The 23,428-nt window shown below is 41.8% G+C and overlaps 1 protein-coding gene across 1 annotated transcript; it reads right to left on the reverse strand.

Annotated features, from left to right (window-relative positions):
• Positions 1-17,966: 17,966 nt before the first annotated feature.
• Positions 17,967-19,497, reverse strand: LOC117768075 (general transcription factor II-I repeat domain-containing protein 2A-like). Its single transcript, XM_034596158.1, has 2 exons — positions 18,727-19,497; positions 17,967-18,550 (listed from the first exon to the last, which is right to left on the reverse strand). Exons 1-2 carry the CDS (start codon positions 19,479-19,481, stop codon positions 18,388-18,390), a joined length of 918 nt encoding a protein of 305 aa, XP_034452049.1. The 5' UTR covers positions 19,482-19,497; the 3' UTR covers positions 17,967-18,387.
• Between the last annotated feature and the right edge of the window lie 3,931 nt (positions 19,498-23,428).

Below are 23,428 nucleotides of genomic sequence, written 5' to 3' on the forward strand. Positions count from 1 at the left end.
GACACTTCAGTCGCCTGTTACCTGATTAGTTCCTTTATATTTCTTACCCAGAAACCCCCTCACACAGCCAGCCATTTCCATTGTTACCTTGCCAGATTGACAAAGTTGCCCCATTGTATACATGCTCGCTCTCTCTCACATTGTTTAACTTCTTTGTGTTTGACTCTCGCTATTCTCTTAGATTTTTCATTTTTCCTGCTCATTGCCAGTTGCCTGCCTTTCCGTGTCGGACTCCCTGTGTATTACAACCTCCTACAAGGACGTTATGTATTTACGACTGAGGGTCAGGGCCATGTTGCAGAAAAAGGATTATTTTACGAGTATAAAATCATGGGATTATGAGACTAAATTTGTAATCTTACAAGAATAAATTCCTAATTAAGAAGAAAATATTACAAGGATGAAGTTATATGTTACAAGAAAACAAAATGGATCCAAAATCTTGAACCAATCTTATTGTGAAACTATGAAACCCCTTTGGATATCACGAAGATCTACTATCATCCACAACAATTTACCCCTCCCCAAAAGAGGCAACTTCCTCCAAGTCTGTGAGGTTCTTTCTTTGGAAAAGAAATCACTCAATCTTTAAAGTCCTGATTCTTATGATAGCCAAATGTGGTGCTGATTTCGATTTGCACATTTACAAAACTTATGTATTTGCTTTTAGTCTTTTTCCTCTTTTCTCTTAGTTTAGAATGCGCAGTTCTCAGTGCCCCCTCTCCATGTAGGTGCCCCAGTAAACCAGTAGGAGTTGACAGTGCAGAGAGAAGAACATGTTCTCTCACTGGCTTCCCATCCACAAACATCACCAACTGGTAATGTGAAACACAGTAAAAATCTGGAGAACACCAACAGGAACTGGAACTCAGATCTTTGCTGTGATGGGCGAGAACGGGTGAAACAGCAATAAACAGCAATAGGGGTGTCTGCTCAGCAGCTCTGACTGACGGTGTATTGTCAGACAGGTCGGCTGACAGTTCAGTCACCTGCGGACTGGAAATAAGTGCATAGCAAAAAAAAAAAGAGGCAAAGTAGTGTGTGTGCGCTTTGGTTTAATTTGACAGTGGAGAGGCAAACCTGGGTGAGGGAGAGATAGGGGCCATGGCATGCAACAAAGTTTCAGAGCCACCCTCAATCGAACCTTGAGAGTTGCTGTAACAATCAGTCTACCAGAGCCCTCTGAATCACAGATAAATCTAGTTAGATAACCTATTTTGTTGTTTTTCTACTCTTGCCATTGTTAAATTACACAAAAGAACTGTCCCATCTCTTACCAACCCTTCTTCCTCCAGTATAATCCAGTCTGCTCAAAGAGGATCGAGTGAAATGGAGTCCCTTGCATCCTTTCTCTAAGATGTTCTCAATAACAGGAAGTGTGCTGATGGGTGGCTGTGGTTTGTCTATATGTAGAAGTGATTGTGTGTGTGCTAGAAGTGCATGAGAGGACGTCATGCTTCATTTGCTGCCATCCTTCCCTTTCCATTATTTCTCTAGAGGTGGTCAAAATAAGGCTCCACTCTAGTTCTCATCCCACACAGCAATCTGTCAACAGGTGCATGTTGCTACACAGGTACCTTTCTCACACACACACACACACACACACACACACACACACACACACACACACACACACACACACACACACACACACACACACACACACCTTGTGCCTTCCTCTCATGCACGGTCTCTGTTTTCTGATACTTATAGACAGTATCAGCCGAGCAATTCTCCCTTCGCATTGTAGTAACAAATCTCATGGCCCGATCTCACCTGGGCTTACGTCAGCGATGTTGTTGCTTGTGTTTTCCAATCTCAGCTCTGAACACTCATATGATTAAATTACTGAGGCAAATCAGATATGGCAGAGGTGGTGAGGGAGGGCGAGAATCTTCGCCAGCTCTCATTTTAAGCCCCTTGTAGACAGGGGGAGGCTGTGTTTGGGAACATCCACCTCACAGGACAGCCCTACCAGACAAAATGTGTCCAGATCAATGTGTTTTGATGCGGGGCAGAGCGCAACAACAACTGACAAACTGAACAACGATTTTGGCAGAAGTGGATGTGGTGGCATTGATGCAATCTGCTGCAAGTCTGGTAACAGGGCAAGCAAAAGCCATGAGCAAAACTGCATGGGCCACGTCAAGCTGTGTATGTTAACTGATGATGGGAAGCGGCTTCGGTCTGCACCAGTCTCACACATGGAGATAAACTTACTTTGTTGGTTTTCAAACTATGATAAGTCACTTTTAACTGAAAAAACGTGAAATTACATCACTCTGAAATATTTTGATTATTGATTAAACTCTCTGTAACTTTAAAGCTGCATTTTATTAACAATGGATAAAATAAGTGTGTGTAAAACAGGTCACTTGTCATTTCGGGGAACTATCACCAATCATTGCTCTTCAGTTCCCCTGTGAGCTCAATGTTTTGGTTTTATAACCAACAACTTCACTACAAGGTTCTGGTGTACATGTATATAAGACCTATGAGATAAACTGTGATTTGTGAGTATGGGCTATGCAAATAAAAGCAGCAGCAGTTCTTAACTTCAGAACTTAAAAGGTGAGATGAGATGAGATTAGATAAAATAAGATTTAAAAGAAAAATATCCCATGTCAGTATCACACTGACACAAATAGGACCCAAAAGCACGACTCAACAGGTTTTCAGGTAAGTGCAAAGGCTTTTCTGAATCAGGCAGGGTTTGGTACACAAAAAGCCAGGCCAAGTAATCAGGCAGAGGTATCCGAAATCCACATACAGAAAACAGGTCGTAACACAAGGGCGTACACAGGCACAATAATGCTGGACTGCTGACTCAAAGGGAACAGACGATCTGGCACAGAAGGAGGGGAGCACAGGGTTTAAATACACAAGAGAGGGGAGACAATTGAACACGGGTGCAACACATTAGGGAGGAGCAGGTAATCACAGGAGCGGACAGAGGGGGGGGTACCTGAAACGACACAAGAGGCGAGTACGACAAAATAAAACAGGAAGACAAAATACTAGAAACATGAGGGAGAAAATAAATCATGACCACAACTATCCTGGAGATGTGACAATGCATAAGTGATTTTATACACCAAAGATTAAAAGTTACAATATGAAAATGACGAAACTTTTGTTACTTAGTTTGTTGATTTACTCACCTTTTCCAAAATGTTTCCAGCAATTTTCAAACCCAAAGAAATTGTTAAAGTTTGTTTTATGTGGTAGACTGTCAGTAGCATCATATTCCATTTGCGCATTGTTTTTTGTGAGAAGTAAAAAAAAAGAATTAAATTCATTTTCAAGCCACAATTTGTTACAATTGACCTTTTAGATCTTGGTTATTATAAATAAATATACTTTAACCAGGTTTAAGGATTTTAGTCGTTGGACATCAGGATCATAAATGATCAGACGAAGGAGCAGCACAAACAAAAACACAGATTTTAAGGAGAAACTCCTCAATTCAGTGTTTTTAACTAGATGTAATCATGGGGTCCGTTTGTTTTGGAGAGAAGCAAACCTCTGTGGATAATGTGTTATCAGCAAAACAAGCTGCATGAACATTAGCGGCAACTCAGCTGTCCAAACAGCCTCCGAGTGACTGATTTTAAACATGAAAGTGCTTTATTCTGTGTTTCTTTATTTTTTTTTCACCAGGTCTGTTTATTTGTGGATAATTTGGCCTGTGCTAAAAACCTCTCGAACAATGAGGTGACTGAAGTGATGACAGTGGTGGTAACGACAACAAGTCCCATAATGCCACACTGCTTAATAATGTCACTAAACTCCTTGCTGCTTTGATTAGAAGGACCCTATAAGTGCAGAAAACGATTTATTGTACTTCTAACTGTGGTCTTTTAACTTTTGCTTGTGTGGGAATCTAGGTGAAATTTTCACATGACATGGTCACTTGACCAGCCGGTAGGCAGGAAGTGATAAAAGGTCTACCGGTTTCAGTAGAGACCCTTGACTCTGCTGCATGCACATTGTTGCGGTGGACTCTCCCTTTCATGCAGGGTGATAGCCGGTTGCCAGCTTCCCGTCCATTACAGAGGGAACCGGAGCAAAAACTGATGTGACGTGACCACCGACGAGCTGCCGTGGCGATATACAGACCCGGAAGTATCGCAGTAACACTGGAATTCGGCCCCCTTCCTACATTACTGTGCTTACGGGGGTTTGTGTATTTTGAAACAAGGACACTGTAAAAGGCCAGGTCCGTGCTGACACACTGTTTCCGTTCTGTGGTGAGGCTGCACTGGGAGACAATCTTGTAGTATTGTCTGGTAGGACGGTGTGCCCCAGCAAAACCCGACCTTCCACAAGGAAGAGAGCAAACTCCAAAGTTCACCACTTAACTAGTCTGTTATTTTGTTACTTACTTCATGCCTCTGGTATTTAAAATTATTTTGAGATTGAGTGTTGGACATATTCTGCTTCCTCAATGTGTAAATACAAATTATTTGCAACAATGACTGCCCTAACCGTATAAGGAGATAATATGTCAGTGTTGTGTTTGTATTTTCTATATTTATGTGCCACTACTACTTAAGCACCCAGTTTATTTAGTGTATAAAATATCAAACAAAAGCCCAGAGCCTCAGTTAATGTCTTTCCCCTGTTAATAGGGTTTTTTTGGTAGGTTTTCCTTACTCTTTGAGGGTTAGGGTAGAGGATGTCACACATATGAGACAAATTGGGATTTGTGAATATGGGCTATACAAATAAAATTTGATTGATTGATTGATTTGTTTATGTTATCTGACCTGCTGCGGGGGTGCGTGTGCAAGCACTTTCCTGCCGTAAATGTGTTGGTTGACAGGTTCTTGTGTCTTGGAAATCAGCCATTTCTATACTGAATCTTTGAAATCAGCTAATCCTGGATGTGCGGGGGTTGTAAAAGCTGTTTAAAAGCTGATACTGATATGCACGTAACCTTTTCTATTTCGCATAGGTCCTGTGGAATATGCTGAACCTCTGTGCGGGTCATTAGTCTATGAACGCAGGTAACAAATCCAAAAGCTGCCAATACTGGCGTTTATATTGATTTGTTTCTATACTGTAAAATGAATAAATGAATAAAATAAAGTGAAAAAAATGAACCACACATGAGGACAGGGTGTATACATTGGTCTATAAAATATATACAATATGAATACAGTCTTTCCATATTTATATTCCTGATGACAGAAACGGAATGATTCAACAGCTATTACTGTTTCCGAGTGGCAAAATGGTGCCCACAATCAGGAGTTACTAAGCATTTCATGTTCGGCAGCAGGCAGCCGGCATTTCCTTCCTCTGTCCATGTCATTTTCGTCATCACAGCACCATCGCATCTAAAAAATATTGTTTCTGTTGACCTCCTCTGCAGAGGTACAGTTGTAGTCCACATTGTATTAGTGGACACTGACTTTACAGTTGGACAGAGGTGTAGTGCTATTTGCTCATTTAGAAGTTTACATACATTAGCCAAATATCACTGAGCTCATTCAAAGGGTGTTGCTCAGCGAAAAGATTTTTTTCTATCTTTATTCAAGATCCAGATTTTTCAGTTCCAGAGCAGGATTTTGGGGATTTTCTTCTGGTACAGAAAGAAGTAAAGCTAACAGACCCACAACAAGGGCTAGACAATATCTCACTCTTGAATAAAGACCAGAAGAAAACACCATATACAAGCAGCTACCAGCAACCTTTAAAGTGGAATATTTTCTTGTTACTCAATAGATGAGTTGATGTGAATCAGTCAATACACCCTAAATGTAACTATGACAACTTTGATCATTCCTTTTTTTTATCAGCTCTGTGATTTGTGATAGTGATTTCAAAAATGTATCTGAATTTAAACCACATGATATGAACTGCCATTATTCTGTTCCTTCTAATGAGAAACAAACTGATGGAGCATTGTTTATCATTATAACACAAACACATTTAAAGACATCCAGTCACTGTCCTGAGTGTGTTCAGAGGAGCTGGACACGTGAAGGTTTTATCCAGGCAGTGACACAGTCTACTCCAGCCTGGTGTTGAGTCGCTTTGTAATGTTTGTACATCCGAGAGGAGAGTGGTCCAAGTAAGTTTCCCTCGGGGTGGAACATTTTTTAATTTTAAGATAAAACCCGAATGCTGGGTGTGTACACAACTTCTATGAGTGTGTTTGGTCAAATGGAGCCAGGAAGCTGTGGTGGATGTTTGGATAATAATTGTAACGATAACCTTTTCTCTTCCTCATACGTTAACCTGTGTGGCTATCTCACTGCTCAGGGCTCCTGTCAGGCAGCTTTGGTAAAAATAATATCTTGGTGAGCCCAGTGTTGTTATGGCTAAAGGTGTAACAAGCTGTTCAGGTGATTTTGAATAGAAAATCAGATTGAATTGCTGAGTTCACTGGAGACAGATGTAAATTGGACTGTTTAGAATGGGAGAGGTGAGGCAGGGTAATGTGTTTGGGAGCTCACCACTCTGTAACTGTTCTCTTTCTTCATCATCGTGCCCCAGGCTGAAACAGAGGTAAATGGATGAAATTGCGATTCAGACAGCAGTGGTGGCCCAATCAATTGCTTTGCTGATGCTTGTATTACTGCCCTGGCATTTTAAACACTTGTCTGTGCCTCCGTGCGTTTTTCAATGCAAGGTTGTTTTCTGCTGTGCCTCCTCCTTCTCTCCAGTGATGCATCGACAGAGTCAAGCCAGCCATATGCTGAGCAATTGAGTGGCGAACAAGAGACATATAATCTCACACTTAAAGTCAGATCGGCAAGAGACATTACACTTTCATTTGGAGGAGAACAAATGGTGATAATGGAAAGCTCATTAGGCAAATACTGACAGAGAATCAAGCTGTGATAATCAATCTCGAGGCATCTCCTTGATGTCATTAGCATAGGATAATTAAATTATATACTATGTCCTTGCATAAGGCCTCAACCTTGTCACTGATCACATTAAATACATCGTCACACAATCAAGTCACTGAAGAGAAGACAGATCAAAGATATAATGGGGCTTAATCAAAGATGTAAAAACAAAAGCTCTTATAAGGATGTATGAGTCTACAAGATAAAGGAAAAAAAACTGTGAAGGAGCTGAATACATTGATTTCACTGAATACATTGTATCTGTGTGTGTGTGTGTGTGTGTGTGTGTGTGTGTGTTTGCTGAGCAGGCAGCATGCAGCACAGTAAATGTATGCACTGTATGTGATTGATTCATTGAGGTACGCTGGCCTGCTGTATCACTGATAGCCTCCCGACTCAAAGTTTAATCAATACCTCAGTCTGGAAGCCTTTCCCCCGGTTTCCAACATTTCTATACATCTGTATTAATTCTACCTTCACAAGCTTGTGAAAAAAATAAAAATAACTGCAGCCACAGTTGTTTATTTGACAGCATGCGCAATGGTACCTTCAGAAGAAAATGTTTATCAGAAGTGCCCCTGGTCTGATCCTGTTATCAGGCCAAGATGAAACAAACTATTTTCAAACATTTCTGTTTTGTTTATGTGATCTGCCGCTGTGAGAGATGCACTGTAGATTCTACAGTGTGAGAGGTTATCGTTCAGTTTCCTACAAACAACACACACACAGGGAAGCTCTAAGCAAACACTGACACTTGCATCAAATGAGTAAATCAACATTATTAGATATACTTATTTTCTTTTTCTTTGAGAGTGAAAGATCAGTAAAAATAATAAAAGTCACTTTTAGCTTTGTCTAGCTGTGTATAAAAAGTCGACCCCCTAAAAAAAATGCTTGTCAACACCTCCACCAATAAAGACTAATTAAAGGAAGGGTTGGTAAGTTGTTTCTAAAGCACTTTGAAAATGTCTTTGAAAACTCACTCACAGTTCTGTTACAAACACGACCAATCATATAATTCAGACCAAATTAAATGATTGGCTGGTGTACCTGTTTGTTACTAACTGACCTGCCTGCCTGCCTGCCTGCATGCGCGCACCCTGCCCATGTTCTCACTGTGCATGACCAGTCTTTTGCTGGAGAGACATACACCACTGAAGCAGAGACCATAGTCAGAAGTTAGCAGGTTTTCCGTCAGTGCACGTCGATGCATAGATTTGATGTGAGGGTTGGTTGGGGGGGTGGGATGTGTTGGTTGTCTGCTCTGGCTAACTTTTCCAGGCTTGCCAACCTTAGATTTGACACGTTGCATATTGTTTGTTTAATCCATACATAAAGATTTAAAAAGGACCATTTGAGGATTAATTCAATTATAGCATGCGCTGGTGCTATTATTCAGAGAGCAGTTGGTTGCAGTGACTGTGCACACCAGCGTCTTTAGCTGGTTTGTTATGAAATATCTCCACCACTAAAAACCCAACATTTTGTGGATTTAACAAATGAGATAAGAAATTATAAATAACTGAGCTTTAGAGGTGTTGTTACAAGTATATTTAATTATTATTATATAATTATTATATTAAATAATTATTGACTGTAGCAGCAAGCATGCTGCAGACCTCTAAAATTATTGACTAAAGAATGCAAGCATGCATTTTAGAGAGGTCATACTACATTTATGTGAAATATCTGTGTGGCAGAAAGCATGCTGCAGATCTCAAATTATCTATGAAGCAGATCAGTGCACCCAGCCATCCACTTCCAAATGCAGCATTTTATTATTTGACTAAAAGATCTGCTGTTACGTAATGCTTGAAGGCTGCTGAAGACCAACAAGACCAACAATCAATGACTTCCACAGTGGATTCAGAGACCAGGGCAGCACCGGTGGTAGCAGCAAGGAGTTCGAGTTCACCCGCTGGAACGGGAGTCTGCATCGTTTGCAGAGTAGGCAAAGCCGAGAAGAAATCCAAGATCTTGACATGGCCTTCCTTTGTCAGTCAGGAACAGGGGTTCATCTTGCTTCACTCGAGGACGCCAATAGGGATTTTGGGTTATAGAAGGTAGGGGACAGAAAGCAGTGTTAGTTTGTGATATGACAACGGTTGAACCTTTTCCCTCTCTATCAGATATCGGATATAGTTAGATAATGCAAGGGGATATATGAGTCAATACTGGTAGTGAAAATGAGCAAGTTAGACGTCTGATGAATCTTTTTATAAAGGGAATGAAGGAGCGACCTTTGTTAATGATATTTACGGTTGCTTCATTATCACAGTAAACTATGATTTGTTTCCTCGACCAAGATTTGCACCAGAGAATGCATGCAACGATGATTGGATATAATTCTAGCAGAGCAGTGGATTGAACATAAGAGGGAAGAGCCAGCAGTTCTTTGGGCCAAACATCTTGAGGGATCAGCATCAGTAAAGAATCTGAGGGCAAGGGATGTCTCTACTTTTTTGTTGTAGAAAAAAGATATGCCGTTACACTTTTTACACAGCAGTGCCCAAAGTTTTAGATCGGATTTACATCCTTCCTCTAGATTGACAAAATCATGCAGTTTTTGAGAGGTCCAATAATCTAGAGATAAATGATCTGCCTTGGGGAATGATAAGATACCCCAATAAAGACAGCAATTCCCGTTTGGTAATGGACACTGCATCTAGCGCACTTTTCATGGCTTCTCTAATTCGCACCAGTTTTTCAGGGGTGGGTTGCATAAGGTCACTGTCTAATAAGATGCCTCAGAACTCTATCTTTTCTTTTTGGCTGGGACTTAGGATATTCGACTACTAGGTAATGGTCAAGTAGGTGAAGAACAAATGGCAAGTTGCAATTATTGAGCAATATCCAACAGTATCCAAAGTGCTTCTGAAAGAGTATTAAAAAATGCAGGGGCTGCTACGACAGCCAAAGGTAAGTCCGACAGAAAAGTAAATTTATTGCTCCATTTTACACCAAAAAGCTGCCACTGAGATGGGTGGAGTCGCATGACCTTGAAGGCGTCTGTTATGTCGGCCTTCCCTAACCATGCGACTTTGCCAGCTAGCTTGATTAACTGAATTTGCGTTATCAACAGTTGCATAGTAAAAGGAGAACTTCGAGGGAAGTATGAGGCAATTCATTCTGAGAGCACTATCATCATGGGGGGCTGACAAATCTATGATCAAACGTTATTTACCTGAGTATTTCAGAGTTGCTATACCGATAGGATTTATGTGAAATTTGTGAAATGGAGGATCATCAAATGGCCTCATCATGTAGACCTTCTCCACATCCTTAGTCAATCAATTGTCGACTATTTCTGGTTCCTTCAAAGCTGATAGGAGTTTATGAAAGACGTGATACTTTCGGCAGAACACTTAAACCAGCCAGAAAACCTTGGCCCAAACATTGATTAAATAATTAACAAAACAACGATTTGGGAGCTTCTTTAGAGTTTTGCCAAGCTCCGAATACATTGACAGTTTTAGATGGTTTATTCACTTATTTTTCAAGAGAAGGGTTGGCTGTCTACACAATAACTGCAAGCATAGATGAATTTACAGTTCCAGAAATTTATGAATTTATGAAGAGTGTTTTCTGTTTGATTATTACCTCCTTGTGTTTCATGTCTATCCCTGTGTTAATGTCTGTATTTGACCTGTTCCTATGTTTCATGATTTCCCAATCTGTGTTTCTTTCTGTGTTTCATTCTGTGTTTAGATTTATGTTTTCACCCTGTGTTCTGTTTCCTGTTTTATTTTGTAGTTTCTGCTCCTTGTGTGTTTTCCATCTTCACTTCCTGTCTTTGTCCTGTTTCCTGCCCTTGTGATTGTCTGCACCAGTCCTCATGTGTTCCACCTGTGTTCAATTGCCCCTGCCTTCCCTGTGTATATAAGTCTCTGTGCTTCCCCTTGTCCTTGTCTGTTTGTTGTCATTAATGCCTCGTCTCTTGTGCTTGTCAGTCCTCTGCGTCATCTCCATCTCTTGTGAGTTCCTAGTGTTTTCCCCAGTGTGTTTCCGTGTTTTTTCAGTTTAGACTTTTTGTTATCCTATTCTAGTTGTTTTTCCTGTTTAGTCGATTTTTGCCATTAAAAGGACACTTTTTGTTGAAACGTCTGCCTCTGCATCTTGGGTCCACCTGCTCCACAAACCCTGACACTGATGCCCTGTGAAGTGTCTACTAATAAGAGTCAGATCGACGATGGACCAGTCAAGTCTTTGATAACATTTTTGGATGTAGAGTGCTGCTTTTGCTGAAAAGGATTTGTGGTACTCGTAAAACCAAGTTCCTCCAAAAGACATTGCTATTTTGGAAACTATGGCTGGATGGGTGTCCAGTTCGGATCTACGATCTGGATGGACTTCACATATGATGTGTCTGTAGACTCCAAAGGCGACGTTAAACTCAGCCATAGTTAGGTTTTTTGACAGTCTGGGATCGCTTTATTTGAGGACGACTGAGACCTCTCCGTACTCAACAAAACATCTGTCAGATATATGTCAGATGAACACAATAGGATTTTTACCAAATTAATATCATTACCTGTAAGGATTTGATTGCGAAGTTGAAAAGACACTGCAGCAGCGGGTGGAAAAAAATGGCAGATGCCCTCCATGGCGAAACTAAACCTATGGCTAAAGACTTCTTAAATCTTATAAATTCCTTTAATCTCACCCAGTTGGTGTCTGGACCCACACATGAGAAGGGGCACACATTAGACCTTGTGGTGTCTTATGGCCTACACGTTCATGTCAATGAAATATGTGATACATGTATATCAGATCATCTGCCTGTTTTATTTACGATTACAGTCCCTTGCTCCGTGGTCAAGCCTTCTCCTCCTGCACGCTGCCGCCGTATAATTGATAGTCAAACTCTGTTGCATTTCTCTATTTTTAAAGAATCTGTGCTTTATAACTTGGATGCAGTGATGTTCTCAGTGCTGATGAGCTTATGTCTCTTTTTAACTCAACTTGCACGAGCACTTTGGACTCTGTTGCTCCTTTGAGGATGAAACGCACTAAAGCACTTTTGGAGCCATCGTTGAACGACTCTACCCGTGCCCTTAGACGTGCATGTCGTCAAGCAGAGAGAAGGTGGAAAAAAAACAAACTCAGTGTCATATGAAATCTTACAGAGCCGTCTATCTGATTTCCAGAAAGCTGTAAAATCTGCAAAAACTCGAGTCATATCTAACTTGGTCTCCAATAACTATGACAGGCCTCAGGTACTTTTTAATATTTTTAATACTCTCATAAACCCCCGTAATCCTAATCCTATTCTGTCTACACCTGTCCTCCGTGATTCTTTTCTTAAACTCTTTGTTGAAAAAATTTCTCTCATCTTTAACTATGCCCACTGACCATGACCCCCCTATCCCTCCCATGCGCCTAGTTGTCTTGGGTCAGTTTTAGCCCATATCAATCTCCTCCCATCCGAGGTGGTCCACCATCTGCGACCCACAAATTGCCCCTTTGATAGCATCCCTGCTCGTCTTAAGGAAGTCTTTGACACTGTTGGCCCATTTATTCTGTCATTGATAAACACCTGTCTTCTCTCTGATTGTGTCCCAGCTGCCTTTTAAACATGCTGTTGTACAGCCCTTGCTAAAGAAAGAAAATCTTGATCCCTCTGTACTCTCTAACTTCAGGGCCATTTCTTAACTGCCTTTCTTGTCCCAAATCCTAGAGAAGGTAGTTCTCACCCAGTTGCAAACATTTCTAATCAACAATAATGTGTATGAAAAGTTCCAGTCTGGTTTTAAACCTTGTCACAGCACTAAAAGACAGCTCTTTTAAGAGTTTTTAACGATTTGATTTTAACTGTTGATTCAGGAGACTCTGCTGTCCTGGTGCTCCTAGACCACTTTCGACACCTGTTTCGACAAGCAAATTTCCTCAGTTGTCAGGTGTAGCTTTTGTCAGCTAAGACTCATAGCCAAGGTAAAGGCCTATCTCCCACAAAAAGACCTAGAGAGGGTGATCCATGCCTTTATAACATCCAGTCTTGATTAGTGTCACGGTGTGGGGGGCAGTTGGACCCAGACGCAGAGTTTAAACTTACAAAGGTATAATTTTAATCAAAACGAATCTTTAACAAACCAAACTGGGAGCACAAAGGGAAAAATACAGGAAGCTTACACGGGGGGGTGCAGAGGTGCAGAAGCTCAGGAGACACGGGATACAGAAGTACAGGGAGAAGTACAGGGATAGCAGGGCAGGAGATCCGGACAGGAGGACAGGACAGGAGATTAGGACGGGTATACACGAGAACACATACGACCAGAGACATACGACGACGATCCGACAAGGACAAAGGGAAGAACCGAGGCTTAAATACAGACACACAGGAAAGGCAGGGGCAATTTGACACAGGTGTAACACATGAGGACTGGTGCAGACAATCACAGACAGGAAGTGAAGAAAGAACACACAAGCAACCGACTACAAAATAAAACACGAAACAGAACACGGAGTGTGAAAACATGAAACAGGAGGAGATACTAAATAACTGAAAACACCTTGGAAATGGTGGAAACTAAGCACTGGAAAATATTAAACCCTGACAATTAGTGCAATTCCCTGTATGTAGGCTTAGACCGATCGTCTATTAAACGCCTGCAGCTCGTCCAAAATGCTGCTGCTCGCCTCCTGACTAGGATGAAAAAAAGAGACCATATCTCACCTGCGTTGTGCTCCCTCCACTGGCTACCTGTTCGTCACAGGATCAATTTAAAATTTTATTGTTAACTTTTAAATCTCTTAACGGACTGGTACCTCCTTACTTAGCCGAACTTCTCCATACCCGCACTCCAGTTAGGGAGCTGAGATCAGCCACTCGGCTCCTCCTGGACATACCTAAGACAAGGCTCATAACCAGAGGTGATCGCGCCTTCGCAGTAGACGCCCCAAATTTGTGGAACAACCTACCACTTCACATTAGATCTGCCCCCTCTCTAGCACACGTCAAATCACTACTTAAAACACATCTGTTCTCCTTGGCAAGTTGAGTACGCTTTTATCACAGCTGATTTTATTTATTTTAACGTATATCTTACATTTTATTTGTATTCTATTGTCACGAGTTAGCAAGTTACCAGCAACAGAGCATGAGTGGTGGTGTAGCTGAGCAGGGATCAGTGAGGAGGAGGTCATATTTCAATGGACCGCTTTGTTGAGAGAATGGGCTGTGATTGGTGAGTGACTGAAGAGCACCCATAAACCTATCAGTAGCTGACAGCTTAGCACATGACTCTCTGTCCTGCATGAACTAATGCAATGCTTCATTAGATTGTTTTGACCACCTAGATTTTAGCAACTTTCATTTCAACCTATTCTGGTTTTGTGCCTGTAACATCACTGTTTTCTCACACTCATCAGTCATATTAATTTAGAAAATACGCAGTGATAACCCATATACTACCTCCCAACGAAACACACAAAGTCAGTGTGCTGCTGCTAAATGTAGCAGAACGTTTATCAGATAAACAGTCAGATATCCCTGGTTTTTGCTGCAGAGCAAAACTAAAGCTAAATGGAGAGAGACAATGCCTCAACAACAACATTACCCGGAGACAGATTGATATCAATCTCTTTATCTCCTTTTTTATAAAGAAAGTCATCAAGTGCTTAAACATCCAATCAATTTTTCACGCACATGCAGACCCCTAAGAAGCCCCTCCACCAGATCCCTTCAGCTCCAAAGCCCATTGAAAAAGTAGTTGTGTGTGTATAATGGACATGATGGTACAAAGAAATGTAGGGGAGGCCAGAGCCCAACATAAAGTTACACAGTACTCAGGGGGGATGGAGTGACATGAGTCACAGAGACTGGCACAGCAATATGGTAAACATGGACCACAAGGACCAGCCATGCTTAATACATGCAATAATGTACCACAAGTGTATGCATGTACATAGAGTGTGTCTGTGTACCGTAGATTTTGTTTCTGCATGAGTGACCGTGTTTATAAATGCATGGGTGTTTCTTTGTTTGCACATGTGTAAGTGTTCAGAATGCATCTGGCTGTCTATGCTGTTTCCACATTTCCATTCAGGCAGAGAGTTAGTCGCCTGGCACCTAATGAGCCGTTTACTGGGAGCAGCATATGGTGTGTTCTTTATGCCTGCTAGCTCCACCATTAGTGTTGATGCTAGCTGGGAGAGATGTGTAGAGTGGGCTTGAGGGGGTAATGTGTGTGTGTGTGTGTCTATAGACAAACACTGCTATCACACTCTCTTTGTTATGGAATGTACAAAGAGAGGAGATGCTGAAGGGGCTGCAGGGATTGGGAATTTCCTCCATTTCATTCAATGTCATAGTCCTATGACTCACTTCAGATGACGACCCAATATGTTTAAAGAGCCGGGTTCTAATGAGGAAAAGCTTATGGTAATTACTGATGCATATTTCGAAGATATAATCGAAGAGAGAAAACATCTTTTTGACCTTGGGGACACAAGTTTCAACCACATCTTGTTTGACCTTTCTCATTAAAAGTGATGAGCATGAACTGCAAGTTTTCTACAGAAAAACTATAGGTATCCATTCGCCCCTGCAATATACTGAATGCTACATGTTTACTGGTTTCAAAGAAAGGCAGCCTGTTATCCCTGTGCTGTCATGACGCAATTAAATGTTTTTGCTTTTCTAGCCCTCAATTTTAGCATTTTCACAGCTCTCATGAGCTCTACTCCATGTGATGCATTAGGCAACTGTTCAAAACACAAACCCAAATAAATACAAAAAATCACAGAATGCTTTCTGCCAAATACCAGACATTAGGCAGAGTGAAGTTACTGACCAACTGGTGAACACGCTAAAGAACCAGATACTGCCCTCGAAAGCTTAATCTGAGAGTGAATATATGAAATATATCAACGTATGAGAATAATAATAGAAAAGGCTCATAATTGAGAAATAATAGTGTTGCAAGGCACAAACCAAAACACTGAGGTGAAAGGGGGGCTGCAGAGTCAAATGAACGTAGGAGCGATTGCTTTCATTTTGCACATTGTTGTTTGATAGATTGTTAAGTGCAGCTTTAAGCATATAAAATGTGAAAGAAATGCCAAGTGAATTATCCAAATTGCTGAAACTTGATTTTTGATACAACACTTAATTGAGGGCATAACATTTTCAGTTTTAAATTGTGCTTGATGGTGCATGTTACTAAGCAAACATTTAATGATTAAATTACCAAAAACAAATGTCCACATGAAGAACCTAAGTCCTTTTGGGCCCCTGGAGGTGTGGGAGCACGGGGCAGTTGTCCATTATTAATTAATTTCTGGCTAAATGGAGAAGCTGGTTTGAGAATTACGAGGTATAGCCTTTAGTCCAAAGTTATTTTAAAGTCCTCATTATCATTTGAATTGGAAAAAGAATAAAACCATATGCCAAATACCATAAAGCCAGTGCTTTATCTGAATCTGCATGTATCAAGTGTGGCTCTCCCTCGAGCACCCAGGAAAGATCTAAACTTTAATAATAAAATAATCCAAAATGAGAAGCCTTTTTATTAGTGCATAATTCAGGCTCATTGATTATTTATCGAAGCGGCTGGGGACTGACTGCAGTCTGAAAGGTTATACAGCATTGCCTCCTGCTACAGAAATAACCCAGAAGTAGAAGGGATGATAGAGTTTTGATTTTAAATGAATCCACTGTGGGTTGGGGCTGAATGTTGAAGAGAGGGGCTGTCTGTCTTTCCATCAAGTCATTGACAACTTTGTCTATATTTTGTCTCTCCTGTCGTCTTTCCTGTTTTTCTGTTTACTAACCAGTAATTGTCTCTATAGCTGCCTTTACCTCAGCGTCTCTCCTCCTCCTGTGAATCATGATTATTGCACTCCCATATGGAAACATTATGGGAGCAAAACTACTTACAAATGTGAGTAAATTAGAAGAATGCTGAAGCTCCATTATATATTCTTTACCAGCCTAATCATTCGCTAATATGTTGGTTTGTGTTTTTGTAGTTAACAGCTGTTGATTTCAAATAAAAGTTCTGTGAAAGTAACATAATGAAATAGCATCATTCACTTATCATTGGAGACGTATACTGTATTAGATTGTATGATTAATGGACTGTATAGCACTTTTCCATTCTTATTTTCTACTCAAAGCTCTTTACAATAAAAGTCACACTCACACACATTCATACAGCGATTCTATATGCAGCACCGTTTCTATCACACACCATTTATACACAGTCAGTTCCCTATTTTGCCCAAGGACACTTTGGAATGGAGACTGGAGGGACCTGTATACCTCCGGATCCACTGTACCAGTGGTGTAGTACAAACTAACAGTCAGTTGACCTGTTTTATGGGCACACAACTTTGTATTTTGTTAATTGTGGGGTAAATAAAACCACCTGTGAGTCCTCTTACCTGTCTCTCTTTCCCTCATGTGGTGGCAGTGGTGGGATCAGCTGGTTGAGGACACAAGTTTCTTTTTTTTCTCTACTTTTCTTCGCCCTGCCTGTCCATGTTTTTTTTTTATTTTTAAGAACAATGGGGCGTTTAGGGACAATCATGAGGAAATCAGGCAGACTCTAAAGATGCACACATTGGACCAGACGAACAGGTGTACAATGAGGAGGAAGAAGAAGAGAAGGGGTGAAGTTTCTGATGGGGCCCGAGGCACTGAGGGTGAAGACGGTTGAGAGCCAACACTAAGAGATCTAACTGGTATTATCCAGGCCTTCATAGGTCAGCAGGAGGTCAGAGAGGTGCAACATAAGGAGGAGGCCACACAATAGGAGCATGTTTAAAGGCACAACAGCATAATTTTCAGCTTCTCAATCAATCAATTCAATTTATTTGTATAGCCCATATTTACAGATCACAATTTGTCTCATAGGGCTTTATCAAGGTGTGACATCCTCTGTCCTTAACCCTCAACAAGAGTAAGGAAAGACTATTAAAAAGATATGTGGAAGCAGCCGCGGCCCTCGATCTGCGAACGATAAGACAGGAAAAAGTCAAGTCAGTAACATGTATTGATGAAACATTAATTTCTTATTCTTATGATGTGTTAAGGAGAGAGAAGAGGAAAGAGAAACTGCATGTGTCATGCCCCCCCCCCCCCCCCCCCCCCGACATTCTAGACCAGGGGTGGGCAATTCATTTTCCCAAGGGGCCACATGAAAAACAGGGACAGTTGTGGAGGGATGGACCAATAGGCTAAACTCAATTCTGCGCATATTAATTTGATAAGCTTCTACTGGTAAGAGTAAATGTTATGATAAGGCAATGAAAAAGTAACATAATATCACTATTACTCAACATTTACAAGAACAATTGTGAACAAAATATGCATGTTTTTGCAGTATTTCAAAGATCAGCATTAAATTAACTTTATACAAAGTGCTTTTACTATTTGCATGTAGTCTAATCACCCCATTTGCTGTTTTTCTTTTCTTTTGATGTTCACTGAGAGAAATCTAGTCTGTGTTGGGCATGAACAAGTGCACTGAAGTCAGGTTGAATGTCTGAGGTGGACATGCGAAGGACAGCTGACAGGTGATCATCAGTGAGAGAGGATCTGTATCTGGATTTGTTCAACTTCATCACGGAAAATGTTTGTTCGAAAATATAGGTAGATCCAAAGAGAGCCAACATCTTCTGAGCATGCCTCCTCATGTATGGAAAGTTCTCCTCTTTGAGAGAAGAATAAAACTCCAGCAGTGACCTGAAGTGCTCTGCCAGTGACTGCAGGTCAATGAGTTTGAGCTGAACATCACTGGGTGCATTATCCACACTGCACGTGAAGGGAGAAAAAATCAGGTGCATTTCACTTTCAACTGTTTTGAAGTCTTGAATCCGCCTTGAAAACTCACCATGCAGTGCCCCTAACATGGATGAGTACCTGCGGAGGTGATCAACTGATGGTGTGGCTTCTTTCAGTGTTGGCATGTGGTTGAGAATGTAACCCTCCAACTGGCTTGAAAGAAACTGCAACTTTGTCATGAAAGCCTTCACCAGGCTGTACATTTCATGTGCAAATAGGCCCTTGCCTTGCAGTTTGGTATTTAGCTCATTCATTAGTGCAGTGACATCAACAGCAAATGCTAGATCTGCCATCCAGTCTGCATCTGAGAGCTCTTGGATGTCCTTGCCTTTCTTTTCACAAAACTCTCGAATCTCTGCTCTCAGGTCCCATACTCTTTTAAGCACTTTGCCCAGACTGAGCCATCTGACAGCTGTGTGGTAGCCTATGTCACCATGTTCAGTCTCATGCTCTTCCAAAAGTGCAACAAACTGTCTGTGATTCAATGCTCTTGTCCTGATAAAGTTAACTAATTTAGTTACAACATCAGTAACATGATTAATTTTTAGCACTGACTTATACAACACCTCCTGATGTATAATACAATGCAAAAATAGCAATTTAAGTTCTGGGTTAATTTCACTCACTTTATCTTGCATCCGCTTCAAAAGTCCGACATTTTTCCCTGTCAGATTTAGAAAACCATCGGTTGTAACACCTGCCAGTTTATCCCATTTGAGTCCCAGCTTGTCCAAGAATGCATTTACCTCCGTGAACAAATCACTCCCAGTCGTCGTCCCTTTTATTGACCGCATTGCTGCCAGCTCCTCCGTAATCTCAAAGTCTTTCATCATCCCTAGTACAAAGATGAGTAACGTAAGTTATGACTACAACTATGGATCTATGGGACCGAAACGATGACCGTCACCACGGGCTTTATCTTGAATGATGCCCTCATCTCCCTATCCTCGAGACCATATATCAACAAAGTCATGTGACTGACCTTAGGGGGCTGGGCTCGCCAGCCATAAAGCTCCCCGGTGAGCACGCCGCCTCCTCCTGTGTGTGAAAGCCTCAGCCCGTTCTGAGCGACAAGAGATGATGACGGTCATCTTTCGGTCTCATAGATCCATAGTTATAGTCGTAACTTACGATCTATTTCGACCTCACTCAGACCGTCACCACGGTCTTTACCTTGGATGACTAGTACCATCAAGGTCACGAGGAACAGAGGACTCCACTGCCTCACATCCTTGCCTGGCAGCTGAGAGCAGCACCGCGGAACCCAATGGTGTGGGGGATGCCACGTTGATCCTGTAGAACCTAGAGAACGTACAGGGAGCGCTCCATGTTGCTGCTGCACAGATTTCTGAAAGAGGAACCCCCCTCAAAGCAGCCCAGGAAGTGGCCACACTCCTGGTGGAATGAGCTACCAAGGTATCTGGGACTGGTAGGTTCTGTCCAGAATAGTTTACAGCGATAGTGTTAACAATCCAATGGGACAAACACTGTTTAGACACAGGGTGGCTGACTTTTTTACCACCAAAACAGACAAATAACAGAGTGTGAGAACCTCAGAGACTGTGCACATGCAATATAAACCCTCAGTGCCCTTACTGGGCACAAAGTAGGCAGGCCAGCTTCCTCCTGCAGCAGAGCTGGATCAGGTTGAAAAGTGCTGATCTCAACCACCTGATTTACCGTCTGAGGGTTTATGACTTTAGGCAAAAAATGAGGGGTTTGGCCAGAGAGACACTCCTGAGTCACCTGCCCTCCATCTTAATCAATCGTCACTTACTGACAGAGCCTGCAACCCACTCACCCTCTTGGCAGAGCATATAGCCAGGAGGAAAGCTGCTTTGTGAGATAGAAACTTAAGGCTGGATGGCCCTATGGGATCATAGAGAGACTGCATCAGGGACCGTAATACCAAGGGGAGTTCACACGATGGAACCCTGGGAGCCCTGCTTGGTCGCAGGCGGTATGCTCCTTTGATGAACTGAGACACTAAAGGATGTCTCCCAACTGTAACATCTCCCACTGACTCGTGGAAGAAAGAAATTGCAGCAGTGTATTCCTTAATGGTGCTGGGCGCCCTGTTCGAGTCCAAAAGTGACTGAAGGAAGCGGAGAACCAGCTCAATAGGACAAGTGGCTGGATTTTCCTGTCTGTTGTGTTGAGACCTGGTATTTGTGAACTACAGTTCGGCCTACATGTGTAGTCAAAGCCTGGACACATGTTATTTGTTCTGGAGACAAACCAGAGCTTCCAGAACTCAGTCTCCCAGGGTGCCTCAACTTCACACAGAGGTGTGAAAACTGACCGGGGACACAAGTTTCAACCACTATTGGTCACTCTGGGCCCCATGACCCATGAGGTCACCAGGCCAATATAAGCCCAGTTCTCCCTTCCTTCCTTCTCGCTCTTTCTACTCAACTCTCCGAGAGGAGGTCACCTCTCTTTCTGCTCAACTTCAATGGAGGAGGTGCCGCTTTCCAGCTCACCCAGCGAGGGAAACTTCCTCGCCACACGCTCTACCAACCTTCAAGCAGGCCTGCCTGGAGCAGGCTTCTAAAACCTTCCAAAAGGCAGCATTTAATTGTTAATCAGTTCCAAATTTGTAGTTAGTACTTTCATGAGACTTAATCAATACATTGGCTATCTTTTCCCTTCCTTTGAAGGGTGGTGCCCCGAGGTAACTTTAATCAATTAAAGTTCACTGCATGAAAAGAAAAAATTGCGTTAGTTAGTGCCCCTGCAAATTTCGGTGGAAATAACGACTGTTCACAGGAATCTACAGGCAGCACAGAATACTGCCAGGAACTGTAGGGAATTGACGTGGGGTTCCAGTTTCGGGGAGTTTTACAAGCCTGAGAAGCTTGGCAGTTGACCCCCCTGCTCCTAGGGCTATGGGGGGGCTTTCACATGTAAATGAAAAAAACTGTGATCTTTACAAATGCAAATCAGGATAGTTTCACTCAGTGGTGCAGAGGTTACACCTTTTTCTAAAAGGTACTAACTCCCTTTTAAGAAAATCTCTCCTATAAATACATCAGGCTTAGTATAATAGAATATAGAATCATAAATTGTAGCTTGAATAGATTTGCCTTATATAAGTTAGTATGCTATAATGAGTGTAATCAGTAATACAATTTTCAGGGTACATCTGATGATATATCTAAGAGATGCTTCACATAAAGCATATCTGCTGTGTCATCGCGTGACAAAGTCCCAAACATTTGTCCTCCAAAACTACTGTGAAAAACTCAGCACCATATTCACATGTCCATGGCATACTAAGCTGTTGACTCTTGTTAAGACTAAAATCTATGTTTTTCTTTGAATATGTGTCTGTGAAGATGGCAATGAAACTGAACTCTAAACAAGTGCAGTATGTTGGACAGGGGTGGGGGCAGGGGCAGTTTGGGCTGAATATGTGGGAAAATGTGCGGCCTTCACATAGTGACTGATAGTAGCCGTTGCTGGCTGGTTTTAATCTTGAAGTTGATTGTTGTGTGTGTGTGTGTGCGTCACATCGCAGTTCAGTCTTGCACCTGTCTGATAATGCCTGTTTGAGAAGACTGTACATCTGTGGCAGACAATACACTGTACTTTAACTTGTTCTCATACCTAACTTACTATATTACAGCATAAACTCCATTAGCTTTATTTCAAAAATCACACATAGATGAATGCACTGTTTTCTTAAAAAACTGTGACATACCCTTAGAAAGAATTCAAGCAGCGGCCACTAGGGTCTGAAGGACAGATAGGAAAGACGTTGTTTTGTCTAGAAAATGCGCATGCCATACTGAAAGCTCACAAGCTGTCAGCCGATTCAAGGCTTGTTTTAAAACAATAAAACCAAACGCTGTCAGAATGTGAAGATTTGTCCCAGCTACTGTCAAAGGAGGGACGAAACTGGGAGCGGCTCCTCATCATTGGCGAATTCCAGTGCCTTGAGGCTGGGACCAGCCTGTGCACTAGCCACGTGACTCCCCCTCCTGCTGAAGTTCTACCTATTATTATAAATATTGCACCCACCGTCCGCTCGGGGCGACTCTTGACTTCCCTGGCGGTATTAGGCGGCTTGCGGGTTGTACGTTGAGTGCCCATAGCTATGTAGTAGCTGTTCATTGCTTCTAAATAAATACTTTTTTGAACCAGACCGACTCTACCATCTCTACCTAAGGAAAAAAGAACACGACACTCTGCTGAAATTGCCTCATAATTTGAACTTCAATTGCCCTATTGTTATTAAACTTTCCCAGTATTCCATTAAAACACTTACAATAAGTGCATTCAACTATGAGGGTACAAACACAGAACAGCAAGAATCATGTAAGTACATTAACTTAACACCAGAAAGAATAAACTGGTCCTCAGTCACATACTCATCCCATATAAATGTAAAGTACAATTTAAAAACTGTTATAACCGCTGCTTCAAAAGTGAAAAAGGTCATTTGTGAAGTTTTACTGAAGATGCCACGTCAGTCGTTAACGTCAACACGTTAGAGGGCTCATCCAATCAGCCTCGTGAATGAAGCGTCTGTCTCCCGCAGACAAGAAACTACCGGCTCGTGTTTTGCCTGGTTCGATGAGTGACTCTGTTTTCGGTGTAAAAAACCTGCTGAAGTCGACACGACACTGTTTCCCTGGAGGAGAGGATGAGTGCGTTGGAAAGCAAAGCCGCGGGCCCTGTGTGGACGAGTCGAAGCGGAGAAGACGGGCGCACAATCCCCAAATTACGATAAGAGCTAAGCTACAGAGAGAAGCCATTGCTAACTGCTAAGTAACTC

The sequence above is a fragment of the Hippoglossus hippoglossus genome, chromosome 1 (assembly GCF_009819705.1).
Source record: "Hippoglossus hippoglossus isolate fHipHip1 chromosome 1, fHipHip1.pri, whole genome shotgun sequence".
Classification (NCBI taxonomy): Eukaryota; Metazoa; Chordata; class Actinopteri; order Pleuronectiformes; family Pleuronectidae; genus Hippoglossus; species Hippoglossus hippoglossus.